Here is an 18,878-nt window from a genome sequence, read left to right as displayed (position 1 = left end):
CGATCCGTCATTCGCGGATCGTACATCTCGTGGATTGATAAATCGAAGGGAGGGAGAGGAGGGAGGAGGTTTCAGGATAAGGCTCGACCTCGGGCGTCGATCCAACGCAGCAAGAACCCGATCGCGTAATTAATGCTCGTGCATCAATTCGCGCTAAGCGGCCATGAATCTGGCCACGATCCTCATCGCGATCGATACGGGACGGGGGTCTCGACGAGGATGGAGGAGGCAGAAACGGGAGGGGAGGGGGAAAAAAATGAAACGTTGTCTAAATCACGTAGAGAGGGAACCGGTACGTCGATGCGTGCCTTTTCCATCCACGATCCTTTCGCGCCGCTTCTCCAACAAGCGCGAATCGGCCGCGAGCGGGGAGAAATTAATAGCCCGGTATTAATTCTCACTGATTCCACCGCGAAATGACTGGTTGCTCGATTCCATCAATCTGCGGGAGTAATAACAGGCGTGCCTCGTTCCTCCGTCCGCTTGGGTCGAAGCGTGTGCGGATGGAAGTCGGTGGTGCGTGAACCGTCCAGAGATCCATGGATCTCGAAATCGCAGGGATTTTCTTAATTTTACCAGGAAAGAGAGAGAGGAATAAACGATCGTAGAAGGAAAATTTCGAACCTCCCCTCCCTGCAAGAATTATAAACTCGTGACCGTTGGAAGAGGCTTAGCCTCGATCGTTCCCAAGCGAATTCAACGCATATTTAACCTTCTCGTTCCACGGTGAAAAGGTTTCCACCAGGATATAAAACTTTCGCGGAATTGGGGGAACGGTGTTGTTCCATAGGCTCGGCCGGGTCTGGGAGAAAAATTGGTTGGAGGAAGCGGAATCGTCGGAGGGGAAGAGAGAGAGAGAGAGATATACACGTCAAGATTCGCGTAGGGGTTTCAGGGAAATCCTTAAGGCTCGATTGTCGTTAGTAGCCGTAGGCAAGGCTCTGTCGGCAGCCGATGCACGTAAGCGCAGGTAGGTGCGCCGTGTGCACAAAGCCAATGTTACGGAGGGGCATGCTCCTTTATAATGGAATAGTTCGTGGCGAGCGATTTATCGCGACTATTTCCATGTCGCCGTTCCACGGATACCGCTTCGTCCGCGGTCAACGCTGCGCTTCTTCTCCGCTCCGCGGAGATGCATCTTTTACAGGGAGGAGAGAGAGAGATAGAGAGAGGGAACGAGCGGCTATGGCGCATCGTGTATCAATGAGGTCGCCGAGATCCGATTCCTTCCTCCGCTTCTCTTCGCAACGGAGATTCCTCGCTTCCTCGAGAGTCCGCTAGTCTTCGCCTTTGCACGAAAAATATTCGGCGCTCGATTCTCGACAAATGGTTTCAAGATACCGAAAAAAAAAAAAAAAGAAAAAGAGAAAAGAAAGAAACGATCCATCGATTTTATGAATAGCCTTATTTAATAACCGGGATCGGGAAAGAATCGGGATGGCGAACGAATCGAACGAATCTGGAGCTGAAATCTCTGAATCCAGGAGAGAGATGGGAAGGGACGATTGGACGCCCTGTTTTGTCTCCTACGCGAGAGAGTCGAGATCACGATACCGCGAAGAAGAAGTGGAGCGGTTGCACGTGTAGATCGGTGAAGGTGCACTTGAAGAGAGTGGGTCGAGGCACGGATGAGAAGTTGTCGAGGAAAGGTTGAAGCTAAGGCGGGCTCGCCGAGGTCGTGGCCGTGCATATTCCAATCCTAACGACGTCTCTCCGCTCCAACGGCGGATCTAGGGGGGCCCCTCGCTTATTGCTCGTAAATTGCGCGTGGCTCCCGACCCGCTTTCTCGTTACTTCTAATGCGACCCCGCGACGTGTATGTAGATTGCCACGTCGATTTTTTCCTTATTTTTTTTCCCCCTTTCTTAAAGCTCTCTTCCTCTCTCTCTCTTTCTCTTTCTGTTCTGAAAGCCCGACACGACACGAAAGCGGCACGGATCACCTTCCCGTCCGTTCGACGATGATCGGGGCCCGCATCATGATCGATGAATAAGCGGAATTTCATTAGGCACAGGTTCCGTGGCCTGTCGTTACCGCGATTTTCTAGGAATAAGGAGGAGGGAAGAGGAAATTGTTACGAGGCAGAAACAGATAGGTAGGTTTTTGCGGCGCGAGTTTGTTAAATGGTAATTAAGAGAATACGTGGATCGGCTAACGACGAGGGGGGATAATCGAAGACAGATGTTCGCAAGCTTCGACGGTTTTCTACTAATGTCCCGTGTAAATGGACTTTACGAGCGGTCGTAACAGCGGACAGAAATTATAATCACTGTTGCAACTTGTAATTTACTAGAAATTTCTCCGAGTTATTCGCCTTTGCTTCTCCTTCTTTCTCGTGCTACGAGCTTTCGCGTATATATTTCGAGAGATGCTCGTATCGAGGATAAGACGGATCTTTCTTCCTTTTCTTTCTTTTCAATCTCTCGTCGATTCTTCTTTCGATTCTAGTGCGAGTGTTTTCGTCGAGGCTCCGGCGAGGATCTCTCCGTTCGATTTTAATTAACATTCATTTGCATAATAGCCGAGGAGGTTAGCCACGCGGCTCGACCGGAGCTAGGCCGAGTCTCTTCGCCGTTGCGTCACACCTCGTCGATCGGCCAATGTTTTCTGCCTCGGAAACGTTTACCACAATCCGAGTCCTCCAACGATAAGATTAAGAAATCGAAAAATGAAAATTGGGATGGAAAATTTGTTTTCGAAATGATTGAGCTGGAGAGAAGATTCTGGAGAGGGTTGGAAGAAGAAGAAAGGGACGGGCGAGCGTTCGTTGCATTTGCATCCGCGCGGCGGCCGGTCGAAACGATTTCGCAAGCCCGAAGAACACTTTTGCTCCATTGATTTCATTCGCGGCTCGCCACCACACTCTGCTCCACGGATTGCTACTTTCAAATCGAGAGTATCTCATTCGTGAGAATTCATAGAATGCCGGACACCGACTCGATTCGCTTCCACCTCGAACACAGCGCACAAACGAACACCGTTCGAGTGCAACATTTTCGATCGCTCGAAATAATCGGCCGATCGGATTCTTAATAACAACGTAATAATAACGATTTATCGGTGAAAGAGATTCGATTCCCGTCTCCAGCGATCCGCTCTTATCCCCCTGTTCGATCGAAAGAAATATATATATATACCTCTCGTTACCCATTACGAGATTTTCCCAGTTTTTCTATGGAAACATCCGCATTACAGCCGTTACTCGTCGCTGGTTGCGTGAACAATAGGAATGAGTTATTACAGGGATCGCGGCTACCGTATACGAACCGCGAAGGATCCGATGGACAGGCCCGATAACATTTAAACGTATGCTTAAACGGCGCCCGCTCTTCCTAGGAGAGCGTCAGAGAGCTCTTCCACGATATAAAATCCTTCTGTTCGTCTTCAAGGACTCACCGCGAGCGTGTCGACCGTTCCCTTCCCTCTCGCGCTCACGCCGCCACCGAGAAAATCGAGCGGATACATCTCCCCATTTTCATCCCGGGCCCCATTCCCATACATCATTGGCCGACGTCGGCCTCTTGCACCGGCTTCTTGCGTTCTCCCCTGTTTTGAAACGTTCCTCTCCCGCGAGCCTTTAAGCAGCCTCGCTGCTGCTTGCTCCCCTCCCCCCTCCGAGACGATGGGCCTCCTTTCTGCATATCAACGAGCTGTTGGCAAATCGGGCCGAGGAGGAGTGGGAGCGAGGCTCCCTGCCTCGAAATTTCGCCCGAAAAATCCTCTTCCTTGCTGCGTTCTGTCGTCGAGACCTGCTTGAAACACGCGCGTTCTTTTCGATCTTCTAGTTTAAAGTCAAAGAGAAGAGGAAGGAAGAGGAAAAGGACAGCAACAACCGCATTATTAACGTAAGATGCGTCTACGAGTTGAGATGAATCGTTTCTTTTTTCGAAAGGAAGAAAGGGAAGAAAAGGTTGAGGATCACTGAGACCGCTCCACTTTCTGTCTCTGTTCACCCGCGCGTGCGGATGGCTTCACGTGGACCAGTCTTCTAGATTTTACGCATGTAGGAGGGATGGCGATAAGTGCCTGGGTGCGATTCTTCCATTCGTAAAAATTTCTTGCTCCCTTATTAAAAAAAAAAGAAAAAAGAAAGAGACCCGAGTTGAGAAGTTGGGATCGAGAAGGATAGAAATAACGAGAGAGCGACGGATCGTGAGAACTCGTCCATCGCTCGAGTTCACAAGAAAACCAACATTTAGATATAATAGTCCTCCCATTGTCTAAAGTCCACGACTGTGACCAAATCGAAATCGAGACGCGATAATATAGCGGGACAATTTACGACATCCGATGTGTTAAATCTCCCTTAATCCGTTAATCCTCCGTGAACCTCCATTTTTTCATCGAATAATTTAAATTAATATTCGGCCACCGAACTAAATGCGCATCCGTTTATTCGTGGACTTCCTTTCCAGAGAAGGCTGCGCGAGCTCCTCTCCGATAATCCCAGCAGCCTCCAGTTTTCCTCGGCTCTGTCACGATCCACGGCGAACTGTCTCTCTCTCTCTCTCTCTTCCCCTTCTTCCCTTCTCCCAGGCTGATGTAACGGACGTGGATTGACAAATCGTGTCTAGGGAATCGCGCCGTTCCGTACGCGTATCCCCTAGCTAACCAGATTCCAACCGAACAAATTAATATTTGAACGATCCCATCCCATCCGCGTAGTAAATCGATCCCAATTAAGAATAAGTTGATATCTCGAGTCGCTATCCTCCTCCCGTTTCCACTCTCGACCCCCCTTTAATTTCGCTTCGGGCCGTTGAACCGTCCTCGCCGAGAGATTCATTGGGAATTCATCGATCGAGCGAAATCAAGGTATCAAAGGTACAGAAAAAGAAAAGGGAGAGAGGAGGGAACCGAACGAATCCGGACGAAGACGTCTCGTTTTTTTCGATCTCGATAATGACGGATCAAACGGGAGTATTATTCGTTCGAGACCATTGTCCAAGTCCGTGAAATTTAACGATTATTAACGGTAAAGGGAAACGAGAAATCATCAGATCCGTCGCTTTCCGATCTGCTCTTCTTTCTTTTTCATCTTTACATATTTTTGTTTCTCACCAAAAGGTAAAATGTTTTTCCAGCGGAAAGAATGAATCGAGTTGAAAATTATCTATGATCATATTATATGGATATGGATGGTATTCAATTTTTCTTCCAAAGCCTGACCATCCTGATCATCCGAGATTTCGAGAAAGAAGAAAGGATTATATATATATGAATAAACGTGTACGAAAGTTGATCGATCGTAAAATTTTGCATTCGATCATCGGGATGGAATCTGGGAACGTGGGAAGGTGGTAGACAACGTCGTACCAGGACTATTCCCTTTTACGGGAAAAATATAAGCTTGGAAATAAAGTAAGGCCGAGAAGGCCTTCGACAAGACGGCGTTACACGTCCGTTGCGCAATGTGTATTATCGTACCGCCTCGCATTGTGTCGATCGACGCGAAACGTTGAAAAATCGCTCGAAGGACATCTCGCGCCTCCACGGCGTTCTCAAACTCTCCGTCCGTGGGGGAGGGGTCTTTCTTTGTCTTGGGAGAAGGACGTTCGTCGGCACAGTTCGAGGAATCACCGTACGATTCCGTTGGAAAAATTCTTTCTTCACGCCTGGTTAAACGCTGTCTCTCCGCCGCCGTTCCGTAATTATACCCGTCCCATACGTTTAACCCATTACACACCTGTGTATACATACATATATATACATATATATACACGTAGCTATAATCGAGATTGCTCGATGGTCGGAGAACACTCGAGTAAATATCGCGTTCCAACGTTTCTAATCGCGGTGGAGGAGATTTTTTTTCTTCTTTTCTTTTTCGAAAATATCCAATTGAAAAAGATAACTTCGCGAGAGGGAAAATATAGAATCCGTATATCCGTGTAGCAGCAGAGTTCCGTGGTCCGGATGCACGCGAGTGCAACTAACGAGCGCGTTGGCGCTTTTACAGTTTCTAATTCCGTGGGATTAGTTACACGGGGAGTTGCGATATTTAACCATCTATGGATAATCGTATACATGGCGCGGGTCCCGTGGGAGTTGCCGATCCGGGCAACGGTTACGGTTTCCCAGACGGTTGGACGGAATTGCAAAATTCGAGCGTGTCGTAGAGACGCCGCCGCGTAAAAAATCCCCGACCGAAAGGCCGACCGAAAGGCTCTTCGAATCTCAAATGTCGATCGTTGCGTTTACCCTTTTAACGACTTCTTACGAAAACGAATATCGTTACTCGATAATATAAACCTAGTACGACCTGGAGTGGAGATGAAAATTTTCCCTTCCCTTCATCATACTTCTCGAAAAGAGGAGAGAAAAAAAAAAGAAAGGAAAAAAATTAAATCGGGACGACGAAGATCGTTAAATCGAATCACCCGCTCGATCATTCTTCCGTTGCACGGGATCTGGCTGGATCCGCTCGATGGCCGTCCATCTTTGCACGGGTCGGTGCCGGCTTGGTATCGAAAATACGATACGAGCTGGGCCGAGTGTCGTCGTCGTCGTCCCCCCTCACGGACGAGCCACGACGTATCTCGTGAGAAGGTTTTCGTGGTTTCCGGGACGGAGGGACAATATCTGTCCACAGCGGAGGCAATTTCAAGCCCGTTGTTTATACGCGGCGTAGCGGGATAAACGCAAGAAGGGGCCATGCGGATTATACCCCGCCGCTCGTATACACGGCGGAGAAGAGAAGGAGGAGGAGGATTGCGCAACCCCCGGTGCAAGCTTGCTACACTACTATGCAACCTGTGTACGTGCGGGCATAGCACACGTCGGTAGATAATGTACACACGTGTCCGCTTCAGGTTCACGCAGATCCCACTGGCGAAGGGAGAGAAGAAAAGAAGAAACGAGGCTGATTTGTAGATCGGTCGCGCGCGGTGCGTTGTAACCGGGCAGATTGAAATCAGAGATGCGACCGAGATTACGTGCTATAAGCAGCGTATAATGGAGAGGATGCAATGAAAGGGATACCGTTGTACCCAATGCCGTGAGCATTGGAGAAGGAAATGGGTACGCGATCAACGCCTGCAACCTGCAACCCCTCCGCCGCTTCTTGCTGCCTTTCGGATTTATATATGTATATATACACACGGCTGTAGTCCTCCTAGGCTAATTTAGAGGCCGATTTAATTTACTCTCGGCGAAGGGAAGGATAAGTTCATTTAACGCTTTCACGCCGTCGTATCTGTGTGTGTGTGTGTGTGTATCGTATCTCGAGGAAGATGAATCCGACTTTGTTTTTTCTTATATGGAAAGTTAGAGAGAAAGAGAGAGTTATATAGGAATAAGTCGATGTAAAATTACCAAATGGCCGAGCACAGGGTAGATGGAATAATTGAAAAGGTCCCAGGCGTTTACCGGTTATCGATTGTGCAATTGTGATCGATCGACGAGTGGCGAAGGAGATGTTTGCCCGTTCCCGGGTTTCAAGGTCCCCCAGGCATAAAAGTCGCGGGCGAACTTATGCCTTCGTTTCTCCGTGTCGAGATCCGCGAGATCCAATCCACCGTTTCTAAATCCTCCTCGTGTTCCGCGTCTCGATGTTTAAACAGTAACACCGTGACGATCTTTCAGAACGTTTCTCCAAATGTTTTTATTCTCTGAAAAAAGTTTCGATGACGAGATTCGATCGCACGATTATCTTCCTTCTTATTCACATTTATTCGATCGAATAAACGACCACGAAATATTCTATTCCCGATAATTCTATTTATTCGCGAACTCGTTTAATGCAAAAAAGAAAAAAAGAATCAGCAAGCGCGTAGAGGTAAAGAAAAATATTCTTAATATATTCGTGGCAAGATAATCATTTCGTTGTGTTCGACGTTGACAGGTACTTGGTTTGGATTCCGAGGATCATCCACGTCGACGATTGCTTATTTCGCTATTGTAAATTTACCCGTACAATACTCTGGTGGCAGCTCGTAACGTCGCGCGCAAAAACCATTACTATACCCGCCAATACCTTGTTTAACTCGCGCGTTTAACCCACCCTTTACGGCCGATTTTACGATATTTCGGGACGAAGGAGAGTCTTCCTTTATAAAACGTTTAAACGGCCGATCATGGAAAACGGCAATTCCGTGCGCGCGAAATTTTATACTTTCACGAATGAAATTCGTAATTCCCCGATTACAAAGTGTAAGAGAAACTCGGGGCCGAATTTTCACTCGCCCCGAACGGTGTTATCGTGTTACCTCGATTAAATCGATTCCCCCGTGGCCATTACCTCGAAATTCCAACTTCTCTTTCCAACATCTCCTCGGGAATTCCCTCCAATTAAATAACCCGATTCGCGCGCTGTGAAATTGTAATCACGTTTCAATATCTCCTCTTCGCTAAGGTAACGAAACGGACGTAGATTATACGAAAGAAAGAAAAATATGTGGAAAATAACGATTCGATTTTTGGAAGAAAAAATTTTGTTTGAAAAAGAATCGTTTGCAAACTCTCTCTCTCTCTCTCCCCCCCCCTCGTCACGTCCAATCGTAAATCGAAGGAAGCGATAGCAGCGGCAAGGATGTTCGCGGCGCGTTCACTCGGACCCCCGTCGGTGTTGTTGGATGCCTTTTCTCGTATCGTTCGCACACTAATCTTCGGGATAATGTATTCCGCGGCTCGAAGATACGGCTCGAGCGCACGGCCGCTCGCGCCGGCCTGCAACAACAATCTTGCAGGTTGCGGACGAAGGTCGAAACGGATTATCGGTTGCCGTGATTTGTTAATGCACCACGTGTAATGGGATCTCTTATTCGTGCCGCGATTTAACCAGGAAACCGGCGCGCATCTAACCAACACGGCCGACCATCCTTTCTTCCGTCCTCTCCACTCCTCTCCAAATTCAATTTCCGCGCTCTTGCTCTTCTTGCGGACGTTTACAAATGGAAGGGAAAGCGGGACGAGAGAAAATTGAAAATCTTCCAGATTTCGAAGCAAAATTCAAGTATCCTTGTTTCGAAACGCGTCCCAGAATCGTGGAAACGACGGGATCTCGAGTCCACGCCCGCGAGGGGATTTAAGAAAATTACTTACGTTAAAGGATTCCTCGCCTCCGCATCCCACGTTTGCCCGAGAGGCCGCGTCTTCCGGCCGGCCATTACGAGCGCCCATTACGACATTCGGAATTTCTATTTAGACGATGGTGGACGAACAACCCTCGAGCCTCGCAACACCCGTCCACGGGTTACGAAGTAACGAGTAAACGCATGAATCCCCCGCATAAATTACGTGCCGAGGCCAGGGCCCGTGATCCGATCATATTCCGCGAAGATCGGCCTCTCCTCGCCGCGAGAACACCCGTAAAATTAGATCGTGTTCCAACCGAGGACTGGAAAATCGATCGAGCCGTGACGAAAGTTTAATCCGCGACGTGCTCTCTCGTCTCGAATAGATTTCATTAAGAAGAAGACGAGGAGGAGGAAGAAGAAGAAGAAGAAGAGGCGAGCTCCCTTAATTAATTATACCATTATACATGGTTAACGTTATTATCGTTGTTTGTCGGTGGATATTTGCCCGTAAAAATGTCGCGATTCGTTCGTCGTTTTCCGGGGCGTTACGTTAAAAAAAGATGGAAAGCGATTATCGCGAACTCGAGCGTGTCGTGTTCTTAAACGCGTTTCAAGATCGATCCATGGAGCGGACGAGGTTGGTTCAAGGGTCGGTGACGCTACTTAACCCGCGATCGATCACCGGAAACACCTGTCTAATTAATTCTAACGAAGCTGTTATTATGAGCTGGAAACGTTAAGCCGAGCTCCATCTCGATAAAAAATTCAGATAATATTTTTTCGATATATTTTTTTGCGATCTCGCAAGAAGGATTTCACAAGTCACTTCTGTTTTTGAAAGTGACGGAGAACAACAGTTGCTTGTTCGTTGGATGGCGTCTGATCAAGATGGACCGTATCTACTTTGATTGTCAATCGCTACTCCAAATATTTTTCGAAACTTTTCTTTTTTTTCAGTCGCAAGTTTTACATTCACTTTTTTCAACTTTTGAGATTTCCAGCAGATACCGTGGCGCGTGAATTTTAATTTCGGGAACCCGGTCGATGATTTAAACGGATGCGATTCCTCTAATTCGAGGAAAGATTCGTAAGGCTCGTAACGTTAACGAGGTTTCAAAGATAACGAGCGCACTTTTTCGTCCACTCGAAACTTTCACGTCTCTCGCGCGATCGTTGCGCAGGTGTAGAGGTCGGAGTTTTACGAGGTTAATGTGCAAAAGCGAGGAGGATGATCGCGCAGGCCAGGCGTGCACGTATATAGCCTCCTAGGCCAGCGAGCGGGCACGTAAGCCCGTGATGAATTATACGGCTCGATAAGGTCGTGTGCGTTAATTTATTATCCCTGTAATCGCCGTCCTTTTCGAGCCACGGACCTCGTCCTCGCGTCATAAAATCGCGGCAGACGGGAAAATCGAGGGATTAAAAAAAAAGAAAGAGAAAGAGAGAGAAAAAAGGAAGGAGGAAGAGAAGATTGAATCCCGTGGGATGATGATTCCCTAGGCGCGCGATGATTCGACATGGAAGCGAGGAGGAAAGTATATAGAGGAAATGGAAAAATGCGAAATTTATCGACCCGGGCTCGGGGAAGATTGCAGAGAACTGTGGGCTCTCGGTTGAGCGCAGGTGAAACACACCTGAGCCCGTTCTCGCGAAGGTTAAACACCTGCGACAATGCTCTCGACAGCGACGCTCAACGCGGCTGACCTTTTCCGATGCGGCGTCGTTACCCATGCATCGACCGGTTGTCGCGTGTCAACCATTGAACGCCATTGTGTCGAGTTGATCAATGGTAATTTGCGCGATAGAAGGCGAGGTTCCATTCTCGAACCAACGTTACAACGTCCTCTTCGTCCAATCCCTTCTAACTTCTCTCTCTCTCTCTCGACATTTTTTCGACGATGCAACTTTCGACGAGCTTGATCCTTTAAAAAAAAAGAAAGAAAGGATGGATCGAAAGGATGGAATTGGAATGAAATGAGAAACGGAGAGGCAATTAAATAAAAGGAAACGATTGAAAGGGGAGGCACGACGAGGCTGTCGCTCGCTAGACGCTCATCCGCAGGTGAAGGTGCATCGAAAGACGCATCGTTGCGGCAAGCTCGGCCAGCCAACCTGCTGCGCATCCACTCGTCTATCACGGATCCGGATAGATTTATCGGGTATCGCCACCTTCGCGTTCAGCGCTCGCTTCGACAATTTATACACCTTCCTCCGGCCTCGGTCGAAGCGGACAGATCCGCGACCAACGTCCCGGATGACGAGCAAGATTCATCGTCGTGGGGAGCGCTTTCGACGCCGAGCCGTTTAACCATCATTTTCGCCTAACGATCGAGGACCGCCGATAATGCAGCGAAGCTCGCCACAGATCCAACCTGTCTCTCGAGCTCGCTCTTTTCTTTAACGTGGCTGTCGCTTCGAGTGGAGTAAGTTTCTAGGATGGATGATTTCTGGGGACGGACGATTCACTTAGTCGTCGGGGACCGAGGAAGGCTGAGCGTTATTCCGTCTTTTTAATTGTTGCTTTCGATCCACGCGTTATCTCGAAACTCATCAAGAAATGCTCGAGATAAAACGATAACTCACAACGCGAACGTGTGTCAAAAAGTATGTCGCGCGTTTCGCAATTCAGGCTCGTATACAGTGTACACAGCCGACGTGACTCCAAATTATCGAGTTGCCGAACGATGATAATAAAGAGGGCGATGATTAAAATAAATCCCATTCCCCTCGAACCTCCTTAATAAACGTGTCTCGAACTCGTACCGAATCGATCCGAAACCCCGCATTATTTAAATCATTCCCCAGGAATAATAAAGAAAAAGCGCGATAATGATGAAATTCGACGTTGCGACCCGTCCCTTTCGCACAGTTTCGCGCGCTACCAACATCCATAAAATCGGTGCCGATACTCGCTCTCACCGGGCTCCGCCGGGATTCTGGCTGATAATCACAGGGACCCGTGTGCGATTCGAATAAGACGTTAACCTCGAGACTTTCGTCGATCGAAAGCGCATAATTCATCTTCTCCAGCCCGGAAGGTACGTATCGGAACAGAACGCGCTCGATTCGAAACTTTTTCGCTCCTCTGTAATTACGAACTCGGCCCTCCCTTGGCCTTACTTCCGCAACCGTACTTTCTTCGACCTCTTCTTCGGTCGCAACGCGCTTTTTCCACCTCAGAGGCGGAGGTGGAGAGCAACGCGTGGGCGGAACAATCGGAGGAGGCTTGCCGCGAGCACCACGATTCGTCCGCAAAACGATCGAGAACATCTCCGACGATATCTTTCTCTCTTTCCGAGAGAGATTCTCCCCGAGATTTCCTTTCTTCCGTCGCTTTTGCCCGCAAAATTTCTAAATGATGGGATTATAATATCGCGTGATTTTCGACGGATCGAGGATGCAAATAAATCGGGACATCCATTGCGAAAGGTATAAATTAAATAAAGGGGAGACAGAATAATTCGATGGATCTTACTTCGCGACAGGTGTTATTTATCGGTGGCTGTGATAAAGAATAAAGCCTGAATTTTTCGTGAGACGGATTCGTGCGCACGAATGAACACGTTTCCGCGTTACTTTCACTACCTATACGGTATAATGACACCTTGGTCGATTAGCGCGCGCAAGGGGGCGGTTAATTGCGACAGAGACATAAAGCATCTCTCTTCGAGAGGGGATGATCGCTCGTGCACGATTTTATTACGCATTCCCTTTCTGCCACCACGAGGTTCGATTATAAAAGCTTCCAATTTGCGAGCCATCGCCAGAGTAAAGAAATAATTACACATTCTCGAGCGCATTAATCTAACAAACCGTCCTTCCCCTCCTTAATAAGAGATATCTTATCTTCGACTTTCCAACTCGAACCTTCCTCCTTTCAATCCGCATTATAAATTTCCGTGTCACGAATATTTTTCTACGGAAGATTAAATTTCGTCGCACGATACGATCGATAAATGAAGAAGGGGGAGAAATCTTAATCCGCGATTAATCGAGATTGCCTCTAATCTCCGTTTCGCCGCGCGAAACCGGAAATTTAATTGAAAACTCGCGTCTAACGAGTTGCGCGATGCGGGTGGCATGTCCACCACCCACCTGACTCGTCCTCGTGCACGCGCACGTGTGTGTTCAAGCATGTATATTTCTCCACGCCGCCTGATCGTGCAATATACGCGATAATCGATGATGCTGCACGTCGGGTTACCGCGAGAACGGAGAACCACGCGATTCATCACCCAAACGTTATCGATTTCGACCACTTTTTCTCCCCCCCCTCCCTCCCTCTCGTTAATTAATATTATCGACCAGAGCCAGAGAGGTCATTGCACCCTCGAGTACGCTTTCGAATCCTCCATAAACCGCTGATAATGATCCTGATAACCGAATCACGATAAATATAATCTCGCGTAATTCGTAAAATTTCCAAGGAGGAAATTTCACTTTGGAAGAAGATGAATCCCTTGGCATTGAAATATATATTTATATGTATATGTACATACACGTACGCTTTCTTTCCCTTGGAAACTTGTCAAAACTTGGTTCAGAGTCGAGCGCATTAATTCACCTCGAACCGAGTGAATTAATCGTGCGCGACTCCGCCGTTTCCTTCACTTATCTCCCCGTTTCGCTGTTCGATAGCCCGCCAGCCGAGCCTATTAATGTCCGCCTATTATCCCTCAATTTGCCAGATTCGAAAAAAATCCACGGTAGAAACTCTGCCCATAAATCGGCGGATTAACCCCGCGTTTAACATTATCAATTATCCCCCTCGAATGTACACCCGGGGGCCGGGTCATCGAGGCGTGCTTTTGCGCGTGTACGCGCCGAGAGAAAGGAGTTGGCGAGAAGAGGGGGCGCGAGGATGAAAGAGAAAGAGAGAGGGAAGGAGGAAGGCGAAACGCGGTTGAAACAGCGGATTATGAATACGCTCGACGTACCTCGGGGTTGACCCCGCGTGGGCGAGGCGACGATGGAGGAAACAAATTAAATTAAGGAACGAACCTCGTGATAGATAACGGGAAGAATATAATAATAACACGTGAGGAAAGAAAATAAAACGGAAACTTTGCGATCGTATTGGGGAAAAGTAAATGGCCTGGGCGGAGAAACGGAGGATCGAGAGGATAGAAAGAAAGATATCCCAGGAAAGCAAAGGCTAATTAAGCGAAACGGGTGGAGAGGTAGGGAAATATTATACGGTTAATAATAGCACGCTCTGTTACGTACGTGTTCCAAGATCGTAACGATTCCTTCGATACGATTGGACGATCTCGCGAGATCTCTCAGATAACAATGACGAGGGCCACGAGATCTGTATTTTATATTGAAATTTTCCACGATAGAAGGAGATTAATCCCTCTTGTTATTACGGGAATTCGGTGGCGCGGAACTCGTTCGATACAGGAGAAAAAAAAAAGGAGAAAGAAGAAGAAGAAGAACGAGGTCGAAGAAAAGAGCGGGGCGTGCGTGGCGTGTCAATCGCGGGTATTTACGACGCCACGAATTCAAAAAGGTCGGCTCGGTGAAATACGAGGGTTCGATTCAATTAAAAATCAATCTCCCCGACGATCCATCAAATCCACGAAACACGAGGAGGGGGCAGCACGGTGCTCGTTTCCCAGTCGTGCATCTTCGGGTTCGAGCGCGTTTCTGTCGGATGGCGCGCGCCTGGTGGAGCATAAACGGCCGTTTGCATAAATCTCCTGCTCGTTGATTCACGACCAACAACTCGAGGGATACTCGCGTTCGTGCGTGCGTTACGCAATATTCCGCAGCCTTGTTCAGCCGCGGCCGCATCGGCGTTCTCTCGAAATCGATCGATCATCTCTCGAGAATCTAACTATTTTTCTTGAACTTCGGGGAAGATCGATTCCTCGAATTATTTTGAAAGTCGTAAGAATTTCTCTCCTTTTTAAGATTCCTGTTTAATTACATTTCCAATCTTTAAAATCTTAGGATCGTAGCTTAGTTCACAACCGAGTTGAGCGGGGGAGATTCCTGCCTCCTCCCGTTTTTTCCCTTCGATCAATCGCCGTGAAACCGGTTTCCCGAATAATACATTCGTGTCTCCCTCGAATTGCGTACACGAGTCTCGTGACCGATGCGAATTTATCGAATTCGCCGAGCCAAGTTTCCACGGAGGTAGGGGAGGAACAACGTTTCGAGGACGTAAACTCTGTCCATCGATGGACGTGGATAAGATGCGGATATCGATGCGACACGAGGGGGAGGGAGACGTCGTGATTAAGGAAGAGATATTCGAAAGAAGAAGAGGAAGTTTGATTGAATTATAAAACGCCTCTGGGTAGAAATACGCAAATTGCGTATCGTAACGAAATTACGTTTATCGTAAAAAACGTAAGTCATTGTCGCGTAACAAAGTGAACCTTGGAAATTATAATTTCACGTCGGTTACGAAGCGGAATTATCGGGAAGGCGACGTTCGATAATCGAACGAAAAGACGCGGAGATAGCGGCGAGACACATGGTCAAAAGTTAAACAACCGTCCCTACGTTACGCTCCATGTTCTATGCCCGCTTATAGCCACGATCGATCGCCAATCTATTGACCATTACGCGTATTAATTAGTAATGCCACGGACATTTAACGTGCTTGTCGGCCACGGGTCGTTGCAATGATGCGCAACGTAGCAATACTGCTGTCACGGGGTCGGAGGGATCGTAGAAAAATACTCTAACGGCCAATAGGAATCGCGGTATCGCATATCGACACAACTTTTTAACAACGAGCAATCGAACATAGTAGATATTATTTTTCCTTCGTAATCACAAAGTTGCAAAATCCGACACGATTAATTTAACAGATATATATGTATATACATATATTCACTCGTATCTTTTTTCTTTAAAAAACGTTTAATTGCGCGAAACGATAAATCGAAACGAATTTTCAGGGTTCTCTCTTTGAAACCCAAAAAACGTGCTACTATTAACGAGAAATTTATGACGTGGATCGGCGAGTTTAAATAATATACGTCGATAAAATTGGCGTTAATAATCGACTTTCTTTCGATCCATTCGGCACACGATTCTCCGTCACGCGTAGATAGATATTCCACGAAATATCGATCGAATTATCGAAATTTCTATGAGGAGAAAGAGAGAGAGAGAATACAATTTAATTAATATTGCATGAATTTTTGTTTCCAGTGTCGCCTCCTTTGCCGCCTGTGGTCGAAACAGCGTGGGACAGAAACCGGGAACGTGAACGAGAGAGGGTGCGAGAGAGGAGCACGGAGAACGAGCACAGGGACAGGCAGCTAGACAGAGAATCGGGGATAAGGGAGACGAGGGATCGGGAGAAGGAGCGGGATCGCGACAGGGAGAGGCAAAGGGACAGGGATAGGGAGCGGGACGTGTCGGTCCGCATGATGGAACCGCTCGATCCCGTCTTCGTCTCCCCCTCGGCGGCCCTCCTCGCGTTGCAGAGGATAAAGGAAACGTCCCTGTAAGTACTTTTACCGATCGTATCGCCCCGTTTCTTTTTTTTTTTTCCTTTTTTTTCTTTCCACGCTCTTGACAGATGTGTAGCAACGTGCACACAGCCGCACACACACCTTCCTTCCACGTGTACATCCTGTACGGATTCCTCTCTGCTCGAAGGAGAAGGAGGAGGAGGAAACAGGATGATCACGATTGAATTCGCAATTTTTCTTCAAAGGAAAATATTTTGCTCGAGTCGAAATTTTACTTCCTTTTCTCATGCCTTTTTTCAATAATCGCATCATCCTGGAAGGATCGACGAAGGATTTACGTCATCCTGGACACGAGGAGTGACTTTATTATCGGTTTGCGAAATCGAAAGTCGAAAAACAGCGGGATATCGCGAGATGGCGTCATATTTCATCGAACGTACAACCACCGCGGTCCAGGGTTAATAGGACGAGATCGTGCACCCGTTGTAAATCTCGTTTAATTTGCTCTCGTGCGGTCCGCGAGTGTGTTTTCCATCGTGGAGCGGACCCGATCCCGGCGGAAAGGCGGCCGACGTTAGAAAACATTGTAATCTCGTGACACCCGGGTGCACGCTAACAAACCTCATTTCATACGACGCGTCACGATTTCTTTCCAACCATTCTTTTATGTGTATGTATATGTATATGTGTGTGTGTGTTGCACCGCGCATCATCGAATCCGCGAAGATCGACGAGATCTCGAGTCTTTCGAATAATTCCTCTCGCCGATGGCAGACGATGACAGACGATGACATAACGGTTTCATCCTTCCATCTTTGGATCCATCCTCCTCCTCTGGATCCTCGTTTCGGCGCCAATGACTTTATTACAAAGATTTTCTCGACAATTCTCAACCGTCGTGGAACGACGGTTAAATCGATGTCGCTCGTGTCGCTCGTTCCGATCTTCGTCTCGATTATGGAAACTGTTCACCATCCAGAAGAAACGATTCAGTTAACGACGTTAATAAATCCAAATTCGACGTCAACCGTAAAACTCGAGTCGTTGTTATCCCCCCTTTTTTGGAGGGATCGATTCCTAATAATGGTATAAGGCCGCCCGATGGATCCGTGTCCGTAGATCGCGCGTACCGTGAAATCGTCACCAGCATCCGATCGAGGATCGAGGCCTGTCCTCTCCGTGTCCCAATGCCGTTAACCGATAGTTATACCCGGCGTTCCTCGTAAATCTTGGCCGGCTCGGTTGTCCGTTTCCGTCGGACTCGATGTTGCGCGCATCGTTCCGCGACTTCCACACGCGAGAGGGACGCCGGCCACGCACGTGTACACGCACCGTTTCTACATCGGTACCCGCATGTCGGCCGCCCTCCTGCGGAGGAACCGCCGCGAGCTCGCGGCGGCAATACTTCACGACAAATGTACTTTCCAGTTTCCTCCTTCGCCCTTTCCACCGGTTACTCGCTTCGAAACAATGATCCATTCGACGGCCCTCCTTCCCTCGCGCGTACGTACACGCCGCGGATCATTTCGAGGATGGAATTATCGCGCGAACAAATGCCTGCATTCTTCCATCCGGAATATTAATTATCCCATAAAATGCCTCTCCTCGGCTCAAATTTTCAATCCTCTCGATCCGAGGATCGTCAGGAAATTATGAAAATCGTGAATCGATCTCGTGGAAATTCGTATCTTTCGTCCGTTCAAATATAAAATGACACGTCGTAAACATTGTGTCCCATTTTTCTCAATTTCTTCCTGGAACAAGTAAGTTGTACGTCGTAATATATACGGTCGACGTGTGTAACAAATGGTCTTAACATCGGACAGAAATATATATTTTATGTATATAATTACGTTATGAATTTTGCCAAAAATCGGGCGGAGATTCTAAAATCTTTATTGGTACAAACGTGTTTCGGGATCGTAATCTTCGCAAGCGGTCATGGTGCAGATGGAATTTCCATCAGGAAATTATGAAAATCGTGAATCAATCTCGTGGAAATTCGTATCTTTCGTCCGTTCAAATATAAAATGACACGTCGTAAACATTGCGTCCCATTTTTCTTAATTTCTTTCTGGAACAAGTCGTTCTTTCTGGAATATGTCGTAGTATATACGTGTGTAATAAACGATCTTAACATCGGACAGAAATATGTATCTTATATATATATAGTTACATTATGAATTTTACCAAAAATCGGGCGGAGGTTCTAAAATCTTCACTGATACGAACGTGTCAGTTTCGGGATCTTTGCAAGCGGCCATAATGCAGATGGAATTTCCATCTGCAAATTATGAAAATCGTGAATCGATCTCGTAGAAATTAAAAAATCGCGCAAAAGATTTCCCTTCTTTCGTATATTTATATATACTCGAGGGAGGGATTATATCGCGAATGGAAGCAGATTTATGCCAGTTTAAACGGG

General features: G+C 47.5%; 1 protein-coding gene across 3 annotated transcripts in view; it reads left to right on the top strand.

The window, feature by feature from the left end:
* Positions 1–18,878, top strand: part of LOC552397 (Krueppel-like factor 6) — a 232,705-nt gene that overhangs the window by 195,373 nt on the left and 18,454 nt on the right. For all 3 annotated transcript variants that reach the window (XM_026444405.1, XM_624769.5, XM_006566934.3), the window contains one exon: positions 16,188–16,485. In XM_026444405.1, coding sequence (XP_026300190.1) covers positions 16,188–16,485 — 298 coding nt within the window. The remainder of the gene's footprint in view (positions 1–16,187; positions 16,486–18,878) is intronic.

Source organism: Apis mellifera, linkage group LG12 (genome assembly GCF_003254395.2).
Source record: "Apis mellifera strain DH4 linkage group LG12, Amel_HAv3.1, whole genome shotgun sequence".
Lineage (NCBI taxonomy): Eukaryota > Metazoa > Arthropoda > Insecta > Hymenoptera > Apidae > Apis > Apis mellifera.
Note: the sequence above shows the minus strand (reverse complement) of the source record. Positions and strands in the feature narration are given on the sequence as shown.